At 24.7% G+C, this 16,453-nt stretch overlaps 1 protein-coding gene across 5 annotated transcripts in view; it reads right to left on the reverse strand.

Annotated features, from left to right (window-relative positions):
* The window catches only part of LOC112596893 (ras-specific guanine nucleotide-releasing factor 2-like), a 51,053-nt gene extending 39,372 nt beyond the window's left edge, over window positions 1-11,681 (reverse strand). For 4 of the 5 annotated variants that reach the window (XM_025342720.1, XM_025342718.1, XM_025342721.1 and 1 more), the window contains exons 1-2: window positions 11,460-11,681; window positions 7,888-8,051 (exon numbers count right to left, since the gene is read on the reverse strand). In XM_025342720.1, coding sequence (XP_025198505.1) covers window positions 7,888-8,046 — 159 coding nt within the window. In that variant the 5' untranslated portion in view covers window positions 8,047-8,051; window positions 11,460-11,681. The remainder of the gene's footprint in view (window positions 1-7,887; window positions 8,052-11,459) is intronic. The other variant, XM_025342717.1, reaches the window with a different exon arrangement.
* Between the last annotated feature and the right edge of the window lie 4,772 nt (window positions 11,682-16,453).

Genomic DNA, 16,453 nt, shown 5'->3' on the forward strand with positions numbered 1-16,453 from the left:
CATTTTGTTCTTTAAATATTTTAAAATAAAATATCTATGAATAATATGGTTATTTTGTAACCTACATAATTTATTCGTAACAACTGTGACAACATTTAGACTATTGGCCGAAAATAAATTAAATAATTACATTTTATAATTGCTTGTTAAATTATTCAACAATATTAAATACATAGTACTACTGAATTATTTACAAGGTTTAATTTAAAATACCTAAATCCGGTATTTGATATTCCATAACGTTTATATACATAAATAGTATATTATATATATACCTACCACAGTTTTTAAACTTAAAAACCTTTTAGTGGTTTAAAAAAAATATTTATGAATAATTTTAAATATTTTAGATAAAAGTTGGTACGTTAATACATCTTTTATCCCTGAATTATACGAAGTTTTTATTATATATTAAAGTAGGTATAAACAATACACTTTAATAATACCGCATTTCATAGATATACGTGAACTTATGTCTCAAAAGTATTTATATTATTTAAGTATTATTGAGTCTTAGGTAATACCTACTTAATTTTACTATAATAGTATAGTACTGCTTAATTCTTAAAACCATATTTTAAGCAATAAAAATAACTATAATATTATTACTATCTGTTGTATTGTAAAGAATACTTAGATTAAAATAGATAGGTATTCAGCTCTTACCTAACAAGTCACAGTAAAAATATAATTATTATATATATATATATTAAGTAAATCTTTTAAATATAAAGATATTTTTCGTCTAACATTCTTAACAAGACAACCGGAGTCAAATTACTATGTAAAATACGTACTTTTGGGAATTACCTTCATTATTAGAGTTATGAAATATTGCGGTAATTTAAAAAAATAAATAAATAAATTACTATGAAACTTTTTTGTTGATATATAGAAACCCGATACCATATATGATCTGATGTTAAAAAATTTCACTCCTTACAAGTTTATTTTAATGTATATAAATACACACATATTTATGTACATATTTTAATGAATAAATCATAAATTGTAGTGAAAAACTTCCAAATTATAACTATTTGTTCACAATTTATAGTACAGTGGGAATTGAGTGTATCTCGGCGTTGAGTAAGCACTGTAATTGATGCAATAAATTTAAATTTAAAGATAAATCATTTCTAAGTTGGTAAAAGCGAAGATGCTCTACATTAATAAGAATATTTTATGATATAATTTTTAATGTTCTATTTAAGTTATTTATTTTACTATTACTATTATAATAAGTTGATTTAGTTTTTTAATTATTATTATTTTTTTATAGTTTCTTTGAAATATTTTTAGAATTATAGTCAATTTTATATATATATATATATATAAATTAGTAAATAATAACAACTTATGAGAAACTCTGTATTAAATTTTTGAATCTAAGATATAAATATTTTAGGAATTTTTAATTGTAAAATAATCGACAAGTACTTGGATTTTTAATGGAATTAATCAAAGTTCTATCTTCAAACGCTCATAAAAAGATATTGAGAATTTACACAAATTTTTTTCAATTTCAGCGTTTGAAACTTATAAGGAACATTATATTTTATTTTCTAACATTTTTGATTGATTGAGAAAGAAAAATATTGATACTTATAGAAAATCATCTAAACAAATACAGTTTAAGTCTTAGAAGCTAAGATTATCAAACTATTATTTTAATAATAAAATAGTTAATATTTTAACTATTTTTTTGTATTGTTTTCCTTAGTATATTAAAAAATATAGAGAAATTATATTATACAAATTACTATCAGAAATGTCCATAAAAATTGATGATTGGATAATTTTTTTTCACAAAAATTAATAAATTAACAACATATTACATCATAATAAATCTTTAACATTTATCACTACATTTAGTCTTAAATTAAAGTAGTATAAACATGACATCAAAATAAGCATGTCTAAAATATTAAATAGGGAAAACCGATGTGCGGTATATTGATATAATAGATTTCAAATGCACATCATAATTAAGTTAAGATAAATTTTAATCCAATGATAAATCATTGTATACAAAAAACAATTTTGGGCGAAAGTGATCTGACAGGCTACATTACAAAATATATTTGATTATAATTTATAATTATATTCGTATTGTTATTAGTACGTCTGAATTAATTTTTGCCTAAAACATTATATTTATTATTTTTTACTATAATATTAATTATTATAAACTATAATATTTTATCGTTTTTTTTTTTAATTTAAATCAATTAGAACAGTTTGGTTTGAATTATTATTTATATAACTATAATCAGGGATATTTGCTTTGTTAATTAACTCTATATATATTCCACCTTATTCTAGAGTCAATATTTATAATGACCATACTGTAAATAATTGGTCGAACCAATAAAACGCTTCAAAGTAATATTATTAGGCGATTACAATCTACCTGGTATACATTTGTCATTGCTAATCATTAGTAAATAGTGATATTGTCCTAAATTTACTTAGTTTAATAATTTAAGTAATTTATTAATTAATATTTTAGCAAATTCTTTGTATCTGAATTTGAAAAAATAAATCGTAACAACTCTACACTAGATTTAATTTTATCTAATTCTAATAATATTATTCTCAGTGAGTTTTTTCGTCGTTAACCATTAATTGTAGGTATAATACTGCCTTTCTTATTTTATTTTCAACACAAAGAAATTGTATATAATTTAATTAGGTCATTATTAACATAAATTAATTGGTTTACAAAATTAGAAAAATTATATATTAATAATGTAGTTAATGTTCTTTTAAAATTATTTTAAAAATTATTATTGAAAATTATTGTTACCAAGAAACAATTTTAAACTAAAAACATCCAGTTTGGTTTATTTCTATATAAAAGAACGTAACTTTTAAAAGGTAAATAGCATGTTTAATGTACATGCGATAATTTTTATACAATAACTCTCACACAAATATTATTAATATTTTTCTAATGAATGTATTATCAAAACAACCCAATATTAAAAACAATATTGGGTTGTGAAGAACTTCTTTGCTAAACACTTTTCTAGTATTTGTGTTAACTTTTATTTATAAATAATTTAAATTTTAAATATGTGTTTTAAATATATTCTACATTTACTATCAATAATTTCACTTTACTAGGTTTTTTACCCATAAATATATACATATATACATATACATATTTTATCAGTTTTCCAAATTTCCACGAAATGACACTTATTTAATCAAACTTAATTTGTTATAATTTAGTTATAAAAACGTGTTTTCAAAATTCCCTGTATTCTCTCAAAAATAACATTAAAATCTAAGGTCAATGGACAGAAATATGTTGTATTATATTTAACCTAAATACACTATTAAATTAAATTATATTGTATGAACAATTTTATTGGTCTTAAAAAATTAAAGAAATTCGTTTAAATTGAAATTAAATTTATGATATAAAAATATTGATGATGATAAAAATTGTTCACCCTTACCGGTGATACCTCCAGTTTCAGTACCTTTCGTTATTATTGTTTTACTGAAAATTGAAGATTGTGTTTATGTGTATTTAAATAAACACATTTAAGTCAAAAATTTTTTTTTTAAATTTAAAAACGGATAAATTTTAACTTAAATTAGTATTATTAAGCCTTTACAAACCTCAATTGTCATTGATAAAAGAATCTTTGTTTGGCTAGAAAATAGCGACAAGTTATTAAAACAACATATTTCAAAAAAAAAAAAAAAATAATAAGCGACTGGTCAGATATTTAAATTTATGACAATAATTTATATGATATTAATTGTATCATTAAATTATAGATAATTAAATTAGTACATGTATTGGTATTAATAAATTAGAAAACTAAAGCTAATTTAATTTTAATTTATTGCTTAAAACTTTTAAAAATATTAAAATATTTCTCGTTTAACAATAACACGTTAATAAAAAAATTACATATTTTAATATGGAATTTAATTTCTGATTTTTCACTCATCAAACGTCTTAACATATTACTAATATCAGTGTTTTTATATTCTAAAATTGTATTAACTTTTTAGAGTTCCAATAATTTTGTAATTGGACAATGATTTATTTAAAAAAAAAATTAGAACACAGAACATATGATTAAACTGCTTGATGAAAAAATAAAAAGGTTAAACGTTGACCTGTTGCTTTTCCTCTAGTATAAGTAACATTACAAAGGTTGTTCCTTTTTACTTTCACTCACTTCTCTTTTTAGTTTTTTGATCTATTTAGGTTTCATCCGGCTTAACTGGCTAAAAAAAATAAACTTGCCTAAATTTGTTGTTCTTTTCGAGAAGCTTGGCACGCAACGAGTGAAATGTATGTCGTAAATCAAATTGAATACGCCAGGAAAAAAAAAAAATAAGGTATATAAGGTTCAGAAAGAGCTTTTAAACCTTGCAGTCTTTAAAAATCCAGACTTCTAGTTTATTAGTTGATTTATTAGAACACAGCGCAATTTTTTTCCAGTTAACTTTTGTTTTACTTTTTATACATTGAAATATAAGACAGCCATGAATTTGAACTTTAGAATTTGATGAGACATATTTAAAGTTTTGAATAAAATGTTTCATAATCATAATAATGTAATGATTATTATTGGGTTATTTTTTCTTTTATGAAAATTTGATTTTCAATTATAAACTTTAAAATAAAATCCACAACCAATAATTATATATTATATCTAAATTATATTTTAAGAAATACTATATGGTGGTAGTCTTATAGAAACTATAAATAATTGTTAAACATATGAATTTCAATAGTTTTGATTCAGAAAAGAGTTAAATTATTCTTAAATTATAATATAAAGATTTTTTCCTGAGAACATTTTTTGAAGAATTACAGTTAATTACATTTGATGAAAAACAATTGTCAATATCATAATGATTTATTGATTTTATTAAGTTTTTCTAGAATTTTTTATTTGCCGTTTCCAATTAAAAAAAAATGTTATATATTTTTCTTTAAAATGTAATAAATTTATATTCATGGTTGTATTATTAATGAAGTTATAAAAAAATATTTGTAACTTATGTTATATTGTAACTATATTTTCTTCTATTAAAAAAATTCATTCTTTAAAACTGCGTTTTTATAAACACTACCATAAAAGTTTCTTCAGAGAATTTTACGAAAATAGAAAATAATAATATTTACTCGTATTTTTTTTTTTTAGAATACTCGGTAAATGACAACTTCAAATATGATACAACTCGCAGAGAAAAGTTAAGGTTTAAATTACTTATTTAACGATACTTTCAATATAGGAGATCCTTTTAGTTTATCGACAGAGATACATATTACAAAACATTTCATTTTTAGCTTCAATGACAAGTAGGAAATGTCTGTGAGAATATTATTATTATTTTATTTTATTTACAGATTTAATTAATAAAATATTTTTTAACTAAATTTATATACATATAAGTATGCAGTTGAGATTAAATATTTATGTATTTGTAATAAGGTACCAATGTAGGTTATTCTTTTAATATTATACAACTTATAAACTTTGTTATGGATACAATTTAAATTATGATTCCATATCAGCGTATAAACTTATACATATATTATTATCATTATTGATATGCTATACACATGAATAAATTCATTGCACATTATTGTACTTTGTATAATTTTCATAAAATAAACATTTAATTTCATTAAATATAGATAGTTAACTAAATACCAATAAAAAATAATTATTATAGTTATAATTACCAATTAAATTATAATTTTTATTTTATTTTATTCAGTTGATGTTATGACTTAATATACTTCTTTAAATTACTATAATTTGATATGATTAGTCAAATTATTTAAGTAGGATTCTAAACAATATTATCCATCAATACTCAATTGAGTGGTTATTCTATTATAGTCAATATACAAGTTAAACGAGAAAATAATTCCACTTTATATTATAGAAGAATTCAATAAAATAATCAACCAAAATCTGGAAGAGAATTTATTGTATATACCTAATAACTTAAATAATAAACAGAATAATATTCACACGCTATTTAGTTCAATTTCTAAGGCGTTTAACTTTTAAATGGTTCAACAAAACCTATTATTTGATCGAAATTTACATAGATACTCTAAAAGGACATCAAACCTCAAAATAATATACATGTAATGCATAATTCTTTAGGTCAAATATACTAAAAGATATATTGCAAACTATTGGTAAGTAATTTACGAGTATATTAGTATATTATACTGAAAAACATTTTTTTATAAAGAAAAATATTTAATAATAACTTAGGTTTCACAACTTGAAAATAATTATATTATTTTTGAAAATATGTGCAATTATACAGTAATAAATGTATAAAGCTTCAAATAAATTATATAAAATGTTCGGGCCTATTATCCTGTTAATATTATATTAGAACACTCCATAAAAAGCTTATTTTAGTATTTAATAGCTAGATAGTGAAATAATGTTATTTTTTGGATGAAGCTAAGCAACTTTGGAGTTTTTAGGGAACTTAATATAAAAATTCATGAGCACAGATGTTAAAATATTTACATAGATATACGGTGTTTGGTTCGATTTAATAAAGTTGGAATGAAATGGTTCAATGGTTAGACAGATAACAATAATATGCATAATCAAAAAATAATTTTCAACAATTTTTAAAAATTTGAAAAGGTCTGGTTCTATGCGGCTACCATTTTTCGTACTGTCGTTCAATTTTTTTTAAAGAATTTTAGAATACCAAAAGTCTCATTAAAGCCCGGAATAAACCTCAGCTTCAACCCTCCCTTCAATCGCAAACATTATTTGTAGTCAGTTTATGTCCCTTATTAAAAAAGATGGCTAGTATGATGAAAATAGTAATACATATATAAATGAATCATGTCATCTCTTTTGTACTCACTTGTGATATGCATTAAAAAAAAAAAAAAAACTTTAGGGTTGTCTTGATGAATACAAATCAAAGGAAAAAATGAAAACTAAACATAAATATAATGATATTGCTAATATAAGCAGATAAATATTGGAATTAAATTAATTTGATATTGAGAGTAAAATAATAAAGTAAAATGGTTTTTTATGTTTTTTTGACGTTTAATTTATGAACGTGATTTTTATATTTTTATGACCTGATTTCAAAGGAATGATGACGCATTGAAAAAGCTCGATTATTAAAGTACTTAATAATAATACTTGGAACATGATAAAATAAAAAAATAATAAATTGTCTATTATAACTAAGTAGATATTCTAATAAATTTCAATCTGCTCTCCAGAATCAATTTTAATATTAACAAGGTTATTTTGTCTTAAAATGACCTGGTTATACTATAATACGTATATTAAATACCTCAAGAGATAACTGAATACATTTTAAAATATACATAATTTGAAAAAATTCCACTCAAACGATCAATCTACGGGCGGCGATAAAAATGGTTTACTATGAGAAATTTATATATTTAAAAAAAGAGAATTTACAAAGCTCAAATCAACTATGCATTGTTAAATATTTTCATCCTAAAACGTTGTGATTAACATCATTATCGATATACTTTGTTTTTATTTACACGTGCAGTTAATTTTATTGTGTTTATGTTTTATATATTATAAAATACCTATAATTAAATTAAAATTTTTACAATGTATTTGTTATTGTTTCCAAGTATACGAGTAGACAGTTTTAAATATATTTTTATTTTTTTTTAAATTTTAAACTAAAAGTGAAATTCATAGTGTAATATTCAAATAATATAAACACTTGAAATAGCTTTAGTTATATACAATATATTATTCATCTTCATAGCCATTGTATCGATAATTGTTAGAAAATCATAAGAATATGATTCTAGATAAAACAATATTATTTTGTTCTGTGTATAATATTAGTATAACATACCTGGTAAAGAACAAAATATCGGTTCTTCCATCTTCCGCTGTCCGACGCTTTTTTGTGAAGATTTCCGGTGAGTGTGCTATCTGTACGGGCGCGGTCCGACAACATCAGGAGCTGATTGTCTACCACCCGGACACATCTTTGCATCTTCGGGCTCAACATCACTGCTAAAATATAACAGTAAACAAAATTATAATGTATTATTTTTCACAAGGTTAGAACTTTTAGACCATTTGTAAGATATTATATTATTATTATATACATAGAAAATTCAGTCCACGAAATAATCATTATAGTGTTTATTTACGGTTACTTATAAATAATATCATATGAAATATCATGTTATATATATATACATATATTATTTTATATGATTCTAATATTTTTACCATTGCATCTTAATTATCAGTACGCACTTTTCTTTAGTACATTAATAATGCATAATACATGTGTCCTGCACCTATCTATATTATTACATTATAAATTTGACAATTTTTTTTTTATGAATGTTGATTTATAATAAGTTTCCACGTAAATTATTCTTATATCTATTAAAAAATATTTAAAATTTAAAGGCACATTTTTTTTTTTTTAAATGCATTTCAAATTCAAATATATACACAATTCATCAAAATCACAAAAATGTACACATTACAAATATTTAATGCATGATATTTTCAATTTGAACATTTAGTATGATATATCTCACAAGTAGTTCATATTGGAATTGAAAAATCTAAAAAATATTTAAATATATTTATTTTTTTAAACATTAAAAGCTCAAATTTTGATAAAATAACTTATTTAAAAAATAAATAACAATGTTCATTATTTTTTTATAGTTTATAAAGTTTACCCGCGGGAAATTGAAACTTAGAAATATAAAATAAGATTTTTAAATACACAGATTAATTTAAAGATAATAATATACATTTATAGTATGAATTTATTTCTACTATTTTGCAATATTTACAGTAAATTAACTTAACTAGAATGTCAATCACAATAATATAATATGGTATTATATAAATGTATGTATAATTCTAATAATTAAATACTGATAATATAATAAATTAAATATTTTCAGAAAAAACAAATTTACTCACTTTAATATTAATTATAAAATAAATTACTTTAATTATAATGTCAAAAAACATTTTATTATTAAATGCACTTTTAGTGAAATGGCTTGGCAGATTGTTTCCGTTCAGAATTGTTACTCAACACCCTCTATATAACAGAATGGTACCCATGTTTGTCCACTTTTTATTATTATTATTATTGTTATTATTAATTTATCTATTTAATTACCTGTATTAATAATCAGTGCTTGATTTAGAAAAAAAATAGAAGGGGGACTCATCGGATGTTCGATAAACGAGCTTCCACACAAAATTAACCGTCACATTATCATAGGGGCAAATAGAAGGGGTACGCTAAAAAAAATTTAAAAAGAAGGGGGACTCCGTCCCCCCACGCCCCCCCAAATTAAGCACTGTTAATAATAGTATAAAATTAAGTACCTACCTATTATATTATATAGTACGAAAACTACGAGAAACGCGTTTCGATGGGATTATATTTTCAGTTTATTGTCTTTACTTAACAGATACAATAAATTTTGTATGGTTTAAAGAGATTAAAAAAAACTCAAAAGGAAAAATATATTGAGCCCCAATTTTTAAATCCTATAGTAACGTCTATTATATGTTTATGAAGTTTTATAAATGACCTATGAATTGTACTAAAACGTTTATATATTTGGTATATTTTATTTTAACATTTTGCACTAAAATAATTAAATGATAATAATGAGTACTTAATTTTAGTTAATTTAATTTTTTTTCAATTCATCTATTACTTCTTAAGCAGTGAGACGAATATTACATTTTACGATTGTCGTGTAAATTAATTGACAACTGATAAGTGGTAATAATATCGGCGATTAGATGTAACTATACCGTCTATATCTTTTATGTAGGTGTATCATACTTTAAATTATAAAGAGTAAAGTAAGTTTTACTAGACATATCAAATTCGTATATTTTCACTATACGTTATAATTAAATAACTACATTTTTTATATGAACAACTATATTATATTATTGAGGCTTTTATTTTCCAAAAATCAACATTAGTTCACAATATCTTCAAAAAAAAAAAGTCCATGAGGGGGCGTCTGATTTTTTTCTCTGACATCTGACCTCATATTACCTATTTTTATTCCTCCCTTCCATCAATAGATTAGTACCCAAAATATAAATACCGTTAGCTATAATTGAAATATTTTAATAATGTTGTAGTATAAATAATTTAAAAATATTATTTTTAGTATATACTATATTCTTTTATGTAATGAAAATTAAATTAAAAACAATTATTTCTGTTATCTCTACTCAACACTATCGTCCATAATAAAATAAACATTTATGTTGTGTCTTTGAACATTCTAAGATGTATTTGAATTGAAAGAAAATGGTTGGTTATAAGGTATAGGAAATAATATATTTTGAAAGCCATCATGCTGTGTTAAAAAAATAAAATCAATACCTATAATATAGGTGCTTTGCAGTACACAATGTCATGTACAAAACTAATATACATTTCCCGCGTATATACAACCTGTCGTTTCTGCAGAGGCATCGCAAACAAGTGGTGCAAACGAATAATATTGATATTCGCCACCGAAGACGTTACGCAATGATATATCAGGAAATGGCAGTTTAGCACAAAATATATGTAATATATACGTGTATCATATAAATGTGTAACATAACTTATTAGTTATTACTTATTAGGTATGCTTACATGTTTTTTTACACAGATATAACGCGTAAGTATATATATACCAGTTACCAATCCCAGTTGTGCGATTATAATGACGGCGTGGGAAGAACGAAAACAAATACTATATATTATGTATAACCCAGACGTGCACGGTGGAACTGCACAAGTCGACAGCATTTTTAAAAGATTATATAATATCTAAGCACATATATTTGTGTACAATATTAAAGCAATATACTATTAAACTCGTGCACCAACGAAAATAACAACACCGCGTGGTGATATACTGATATAGTGTAGTAGGTATAATAAAATTCTACCGTTTTGCTCACGTCTCGTACGTCATACAATATTAATGATAACATTTTACACTTTCATCGTTTTAACTATTTCAGCAACCCCTATAAGGAAAAGCTTGTGTTCATCAAATTTATATTATAACAATTTACCACCACCGTCGCGAACATAGGTAATAATATTAAAACGTAAGCACTTCTATAACTTCCGGGTGGAAATATTTTCGTGATTGGAAAATAATTAATTAAACAGTTATTTATAATTTATTATTGTATTACGTCGTACGCGGTGACGTAAGCGCGTGTATTATATTATTATGTCGACCGCGAAATTCAAAAATAAATTTCAACAAAGAACATAAAGCTTCAAAAACATCATAATGATATTTTAACACATACCTACCTAACAATACCTCTAATACTACTACTACTACTACTACTAATAATAATAATAATAGTAATAATATGCAATTAAAATATTATACTACTCACCTGTGTGACTAATTGGCACACGTGGTCGACTATGCAATAGGATGCGTCGGTGACGACGACGGTGGCAACCGCGGCCGTATCGTCGTCGGGTTGACAGCCGAAGTGACGACGACCCGGCGGCGGCGGCGGCGGCGGCAGCAGCAGCGACGACGGTGGTGGCTGACGCGATTCGCTGTTGCGTGTGGCGGCGATGGTGGCTGTGGCGCGCGCGGCCGGGTCAGCTCATGACCCTGAGCCGCCGTAGTACGTACTGTTGTCCCTCTTGTCGGTTACGTTGTAATATACTATGTACTATATAATAAAATATATACGTGAGGAGCTCCTCCCGCAAAGGCCCATCGCCGCCGCCGCCGCCGCCCGGTTCGATCGTGCGCCGTGGGGCACCACAGGTGCTTTTGCTAAACGCAGCCTCGTGCCCTTCTTTCGGCGGCATCCCCGTCTATGCCCAAAGTCGGCCCCCTCTTCGATTCACCCTCCCTCCGTCTCGACTACCGTCGCATCTGGCTCACCCGGCGGCATACGATCCTCTCGCCAATGCCGCGACGACCGAGCTGGCGGCGGCGGTGACCTTTTGCGCGCGCGAAGATTGATTCTCCGTTCGCCGCCGCCGCCACGGGTACACACGAACGCATCGCGCGTTATGGTTATATATTAATATAATCGTTATTATTTTGTCGGATGTGCAGTCCATCCGTACACTACGGAGTAATGTCACATCGCGTATACATTATTATAATATTGTTTACACACAAGTAAATGTTAAGCGGGCTAAGTCGTGAGTGCAAGTATACGCGCCTTTCCGGACAAAACGGCGTACAACGCAAGCGCCACACATAATATGATAATTATATACATACCACCCTCTTCCGGTTTGGGCGACATACATGACATACGAGTCCTGTCGCGATTTCGATTTGGAATATTTGGTTAGATACATATTATACTTGTTATCAAAAAATCCGCATATTATCATCCTCCATCACTGACCATTGGCTCTTAACCGTTAACGATTATTAGCCCATCCAGGGTCATTCGAATGTTCGGTTTAGACTAAAAGACTTTATACAATGACACGATTTTAAATATATTATTACATAGTACATCGCGTGACTGAAATCAATGTTGAGTTCAAATAATTTCCCCGGTAGATAACACTTGATTACAAACGTCCACAGTTAATAATTTAATATCATGAACTATGATATATAATATATTATAAAGTTATCGGAAGTCGTGAGGACTGTTGCTCCTGTAACATCGAATACTCCCATAACTCAAATAAATATCAAATTCAAATTAGGTCTAAATTAAATTTAAATGTTTAAAACGAAATAAACAAATCAAAATACTACAATTGCTGTAATCATAATTTAATTCAAAAGTACGTGGATCGTGGTTAAACAATATTAGATATGTCGTTGGAAAAAATTTATTATTAATTAATATCTAAGAAATTTCTGGAGTGATTATAAAAATTTCCTAAAAGTGTGAAGGAGTTAACCAGATAAGACTGTCTTTGAAAAATTGGAATGGAGAAGTTTTTATAAAAACAACCACTAAATTTAGATTGTCTTAGTATATTTCTATAATGTTACTATATGAAGATATTATCCGATCATTGTACCCGATAAACCAAAGGTCATCAACTAATATCTATGAAGGTTTGTTTTGAAACATACTAACTAACTTTCTATGGTTTAAAACACTTTTTATTACTTTATTTTACATTTAAATGATATTATAATGTATTATATCAATAATCAATAATGTCGCAAACCGCGTAAAACTACAAACGTTGAAACGTGTTACATGTACTGGAACTACAAACTTTTTTTTTTTTCTAATAATATAAAAATATAAAAACTATACTATGATTTAATTAGGATTCATAATAAAACGTATCCATACTTCTTTAGTTTAAAAATATTATTTTATTATTATTTATTAGAATAAAATTTCAATCAACATGCTATAAATTATAGATATAATAGCCTATAAAATCTAAATTATTTAATAAATATGAATGTTTGGCTATGGTCATATATTTATTTATTAATAATGTAAAATTTACAATAATATTAAAATATATGCACGCATATTACACTGTTCGTATTATCAGATAAATTTTTTTGTAAAAAATAAATTATATATATATTTCACGAAATAAAATGTACATATTTATTACTTATTTTATTAATAATGATTAGATATATTTATTTAATATTAAGGATTTATTTCTCATTAAGCTCATAGATTTTTTTTTTTTTTTTTTAATAATAATAATCATTGTCATTAGTATTCATAAAAAAACCAATTATTTAAATTAAAAGTATCTAATTGCCCATATAAATCCTATGACCTCAATATTTATAGAATTATACATATTCAACGATAATAATTAAAATTAATTAGAATTACATTATATAATAAATATGTATAATGTACCATGTCTATGTAATATAGTATAAAATATGCATGAAGTATAATTTATTATTTATTTATTTTTTAAATATTTTATATTTAAAAAGTAACCCGTTGCATAAACATTTGTTTTAAGATAATAATTAAGTCCATAATATTATACAGCCTAAAAGTGAGATATTACTGGTAAGTAGACACAAAGTGCATAGACGCAAAGTGCATTAAAATTCACACCCTTAACCTTTTATAAATCGTATAGTAGAACATTTTAAAATTATCTGCATAAAATATTCTTTATTCAATAGTTTAATACACAATTTAAGTAAGTTTTACTTACAAATCTAAAAATTAACTAGGTATCAGAAAATCATTTATACCTATTTTGATTAATCGTATTATTGTTAGATTAATAATTGTATACAATTTATAGGATATATAGGTAAAATTTGGCTCAAAAAACTTACGTATTAAATAAATAAGTTCTGAAAACTAAATTAAAATAAATATATGAATATACTATGATGACTAAGAATAATATCATTGACGCAGATTTTATAGTCATGAAGGTGTATTTTGTAACATAATATTATCAATACATTCTTTATTTTATATAAATTATCACATTATGCATAAATAATACAAAACGTCAACCTCCGAGATAATTAATTAAAATTAAAACTAGAAATACTAAAACTTTAAGGGTAGTAACAAAATCTTCTTTCATTAACTTTGAATTCTGATAGATAGTATTAAACTTATTATATTGGTTACATTGATTGTATTTTTTATTAATACGGGTTTTATCAGCACAGTTTTGAAATATTTTTAAAGCATCACTAGAAAAGTATTTAAAAAAAGAAAGTCTAATTATTTGCTTATATTTAGATTGAGTACTAAAAGATCTATGTATATGAACTAAGTAAATATTATTCTAAATGTATCATATTAAAACGGAAAATAAAAAATTAAACAACATTGGACAAATGTCCCAAAAACATATATTGTTTAAATTTAAATGTAACTTTACTAAGTAAATTAACTTGAATATTTATATCCTACAGCTTTCAGCAGTGTTGGCACTATAACAGATAATGTACATTTATTATTGTGTATATGGCTGACAGAAATACAAAATCAATATATGGTGTCCTCTCAAGAAGTTTTATAAGAGCTATTATTACGTCAATGAAATACTTGATATTTTAATTTTTTGAAACTTGCTGATCAATGTAAATTAATATTCACTCAAAGTGACCTATTTCAAAATATATTTTTTTTTTTTAAATTTCAAACAGTATACAAAAATTGAGTGGAACACCTACACTCATCTCGGCATCTCATTAAAAATCTTTATTTATTATTTATAATTTTTTTTTTACGTATATATATAATATTTTATTTACATATGAGTAATATCACGTATTTTAGATATTTACATAATTTTATAATATGATAATTATATATATAATTTATAATATTAACAATTTTAGAATAGATGTAGTCAATGATAATAAGTATATGAAATTACATTATAATATATAGAAGTTTATATGTAATTATAACTGTTTTATGAATGCCCGTATCATCTAAAAGATATGGTAACACGTACATTGCGGTTATTAATAAATTATTATAAATTTACTATTTTTAAGGTTTTTTTTTTTATTTAATGATGGCATACGTTTTTAAGTTTATACTCAAAAACAGGAATTTCATAAAAAAAATTAAATTTCAAATGATTACTAAGTTATAACATTTAGCAACATACTAGTTCATAATAGGTAAAAAGTATTAAAAAATTCTGTGATAACTAAAGTGAAATTATACAAGGGATTCAGAAAATTATCGATTCTCGATAATCGTATTCGAGATTGTTGAAATGACTTTAAATTATGTAAAAAAAAAATATTTCAAAATAATAAGTTCGACTATTAAAAGTATCACCTTTATATTTTATATAAATATTTTAATGTTCGCTTCTATTTTATTTTCATGATAATGTCATCGTGTTATTATTTTATCATAAATTTGCAAGTAATATAAAATATTATCATATTAGCAACGGTATTCTTTACTTAATATGAAAAAATGAACATAATATAGGTAGGTATTCATGTTGTAAATTTGTAAATTTCGTATATTACAAAAAAAAAAAAAAATTATAATAATAATAATAAGATGAAAAATGCGTAAATACGTATTTTCAAAAAACCATTGAAACATTAACATAACATCGCTAACATCCATTTATAATATCATATTATAGTATTATAGGTACACACCGTTCAGATCTGCGTTTCGCGTACCGACTTATATCTTATACGGTTTTGCGACGAACGGTTTTGTTTTTAAGTCATATTTATTAAACTCTTAATACTACGTTCAAAGTATATGTGGTGTGTAAATATGCGAGTAAACATTTTTGTGATATACCTATATATTTATACAATACATTTCTACAAATATAAATGCCGATATGTAAGTGTTTGTGTATGTGTGTGCATATGTGCCTTGCGGATTATATAATGCGCGTGTCAAGTTCAAAATCGTTCGATATAGTGTAACCCTCTGTT

This window comes from Melanaphis sacchari, unplaced genomic scaffold (assembly GCF_002803265.2).
Source record: "Melanaphis sacchari strain LSU unplaced genomic scaffold, SCAv2.0 Contig36_pilon_pilon, whole genome shotgun sequence".
Taxonomy (NCBI): Eukaryota; Metazoa; Arthropoda; class Insecta; order Hemiptera; family Aphididae; genus Melanaphis; species Melanaphis sacchari.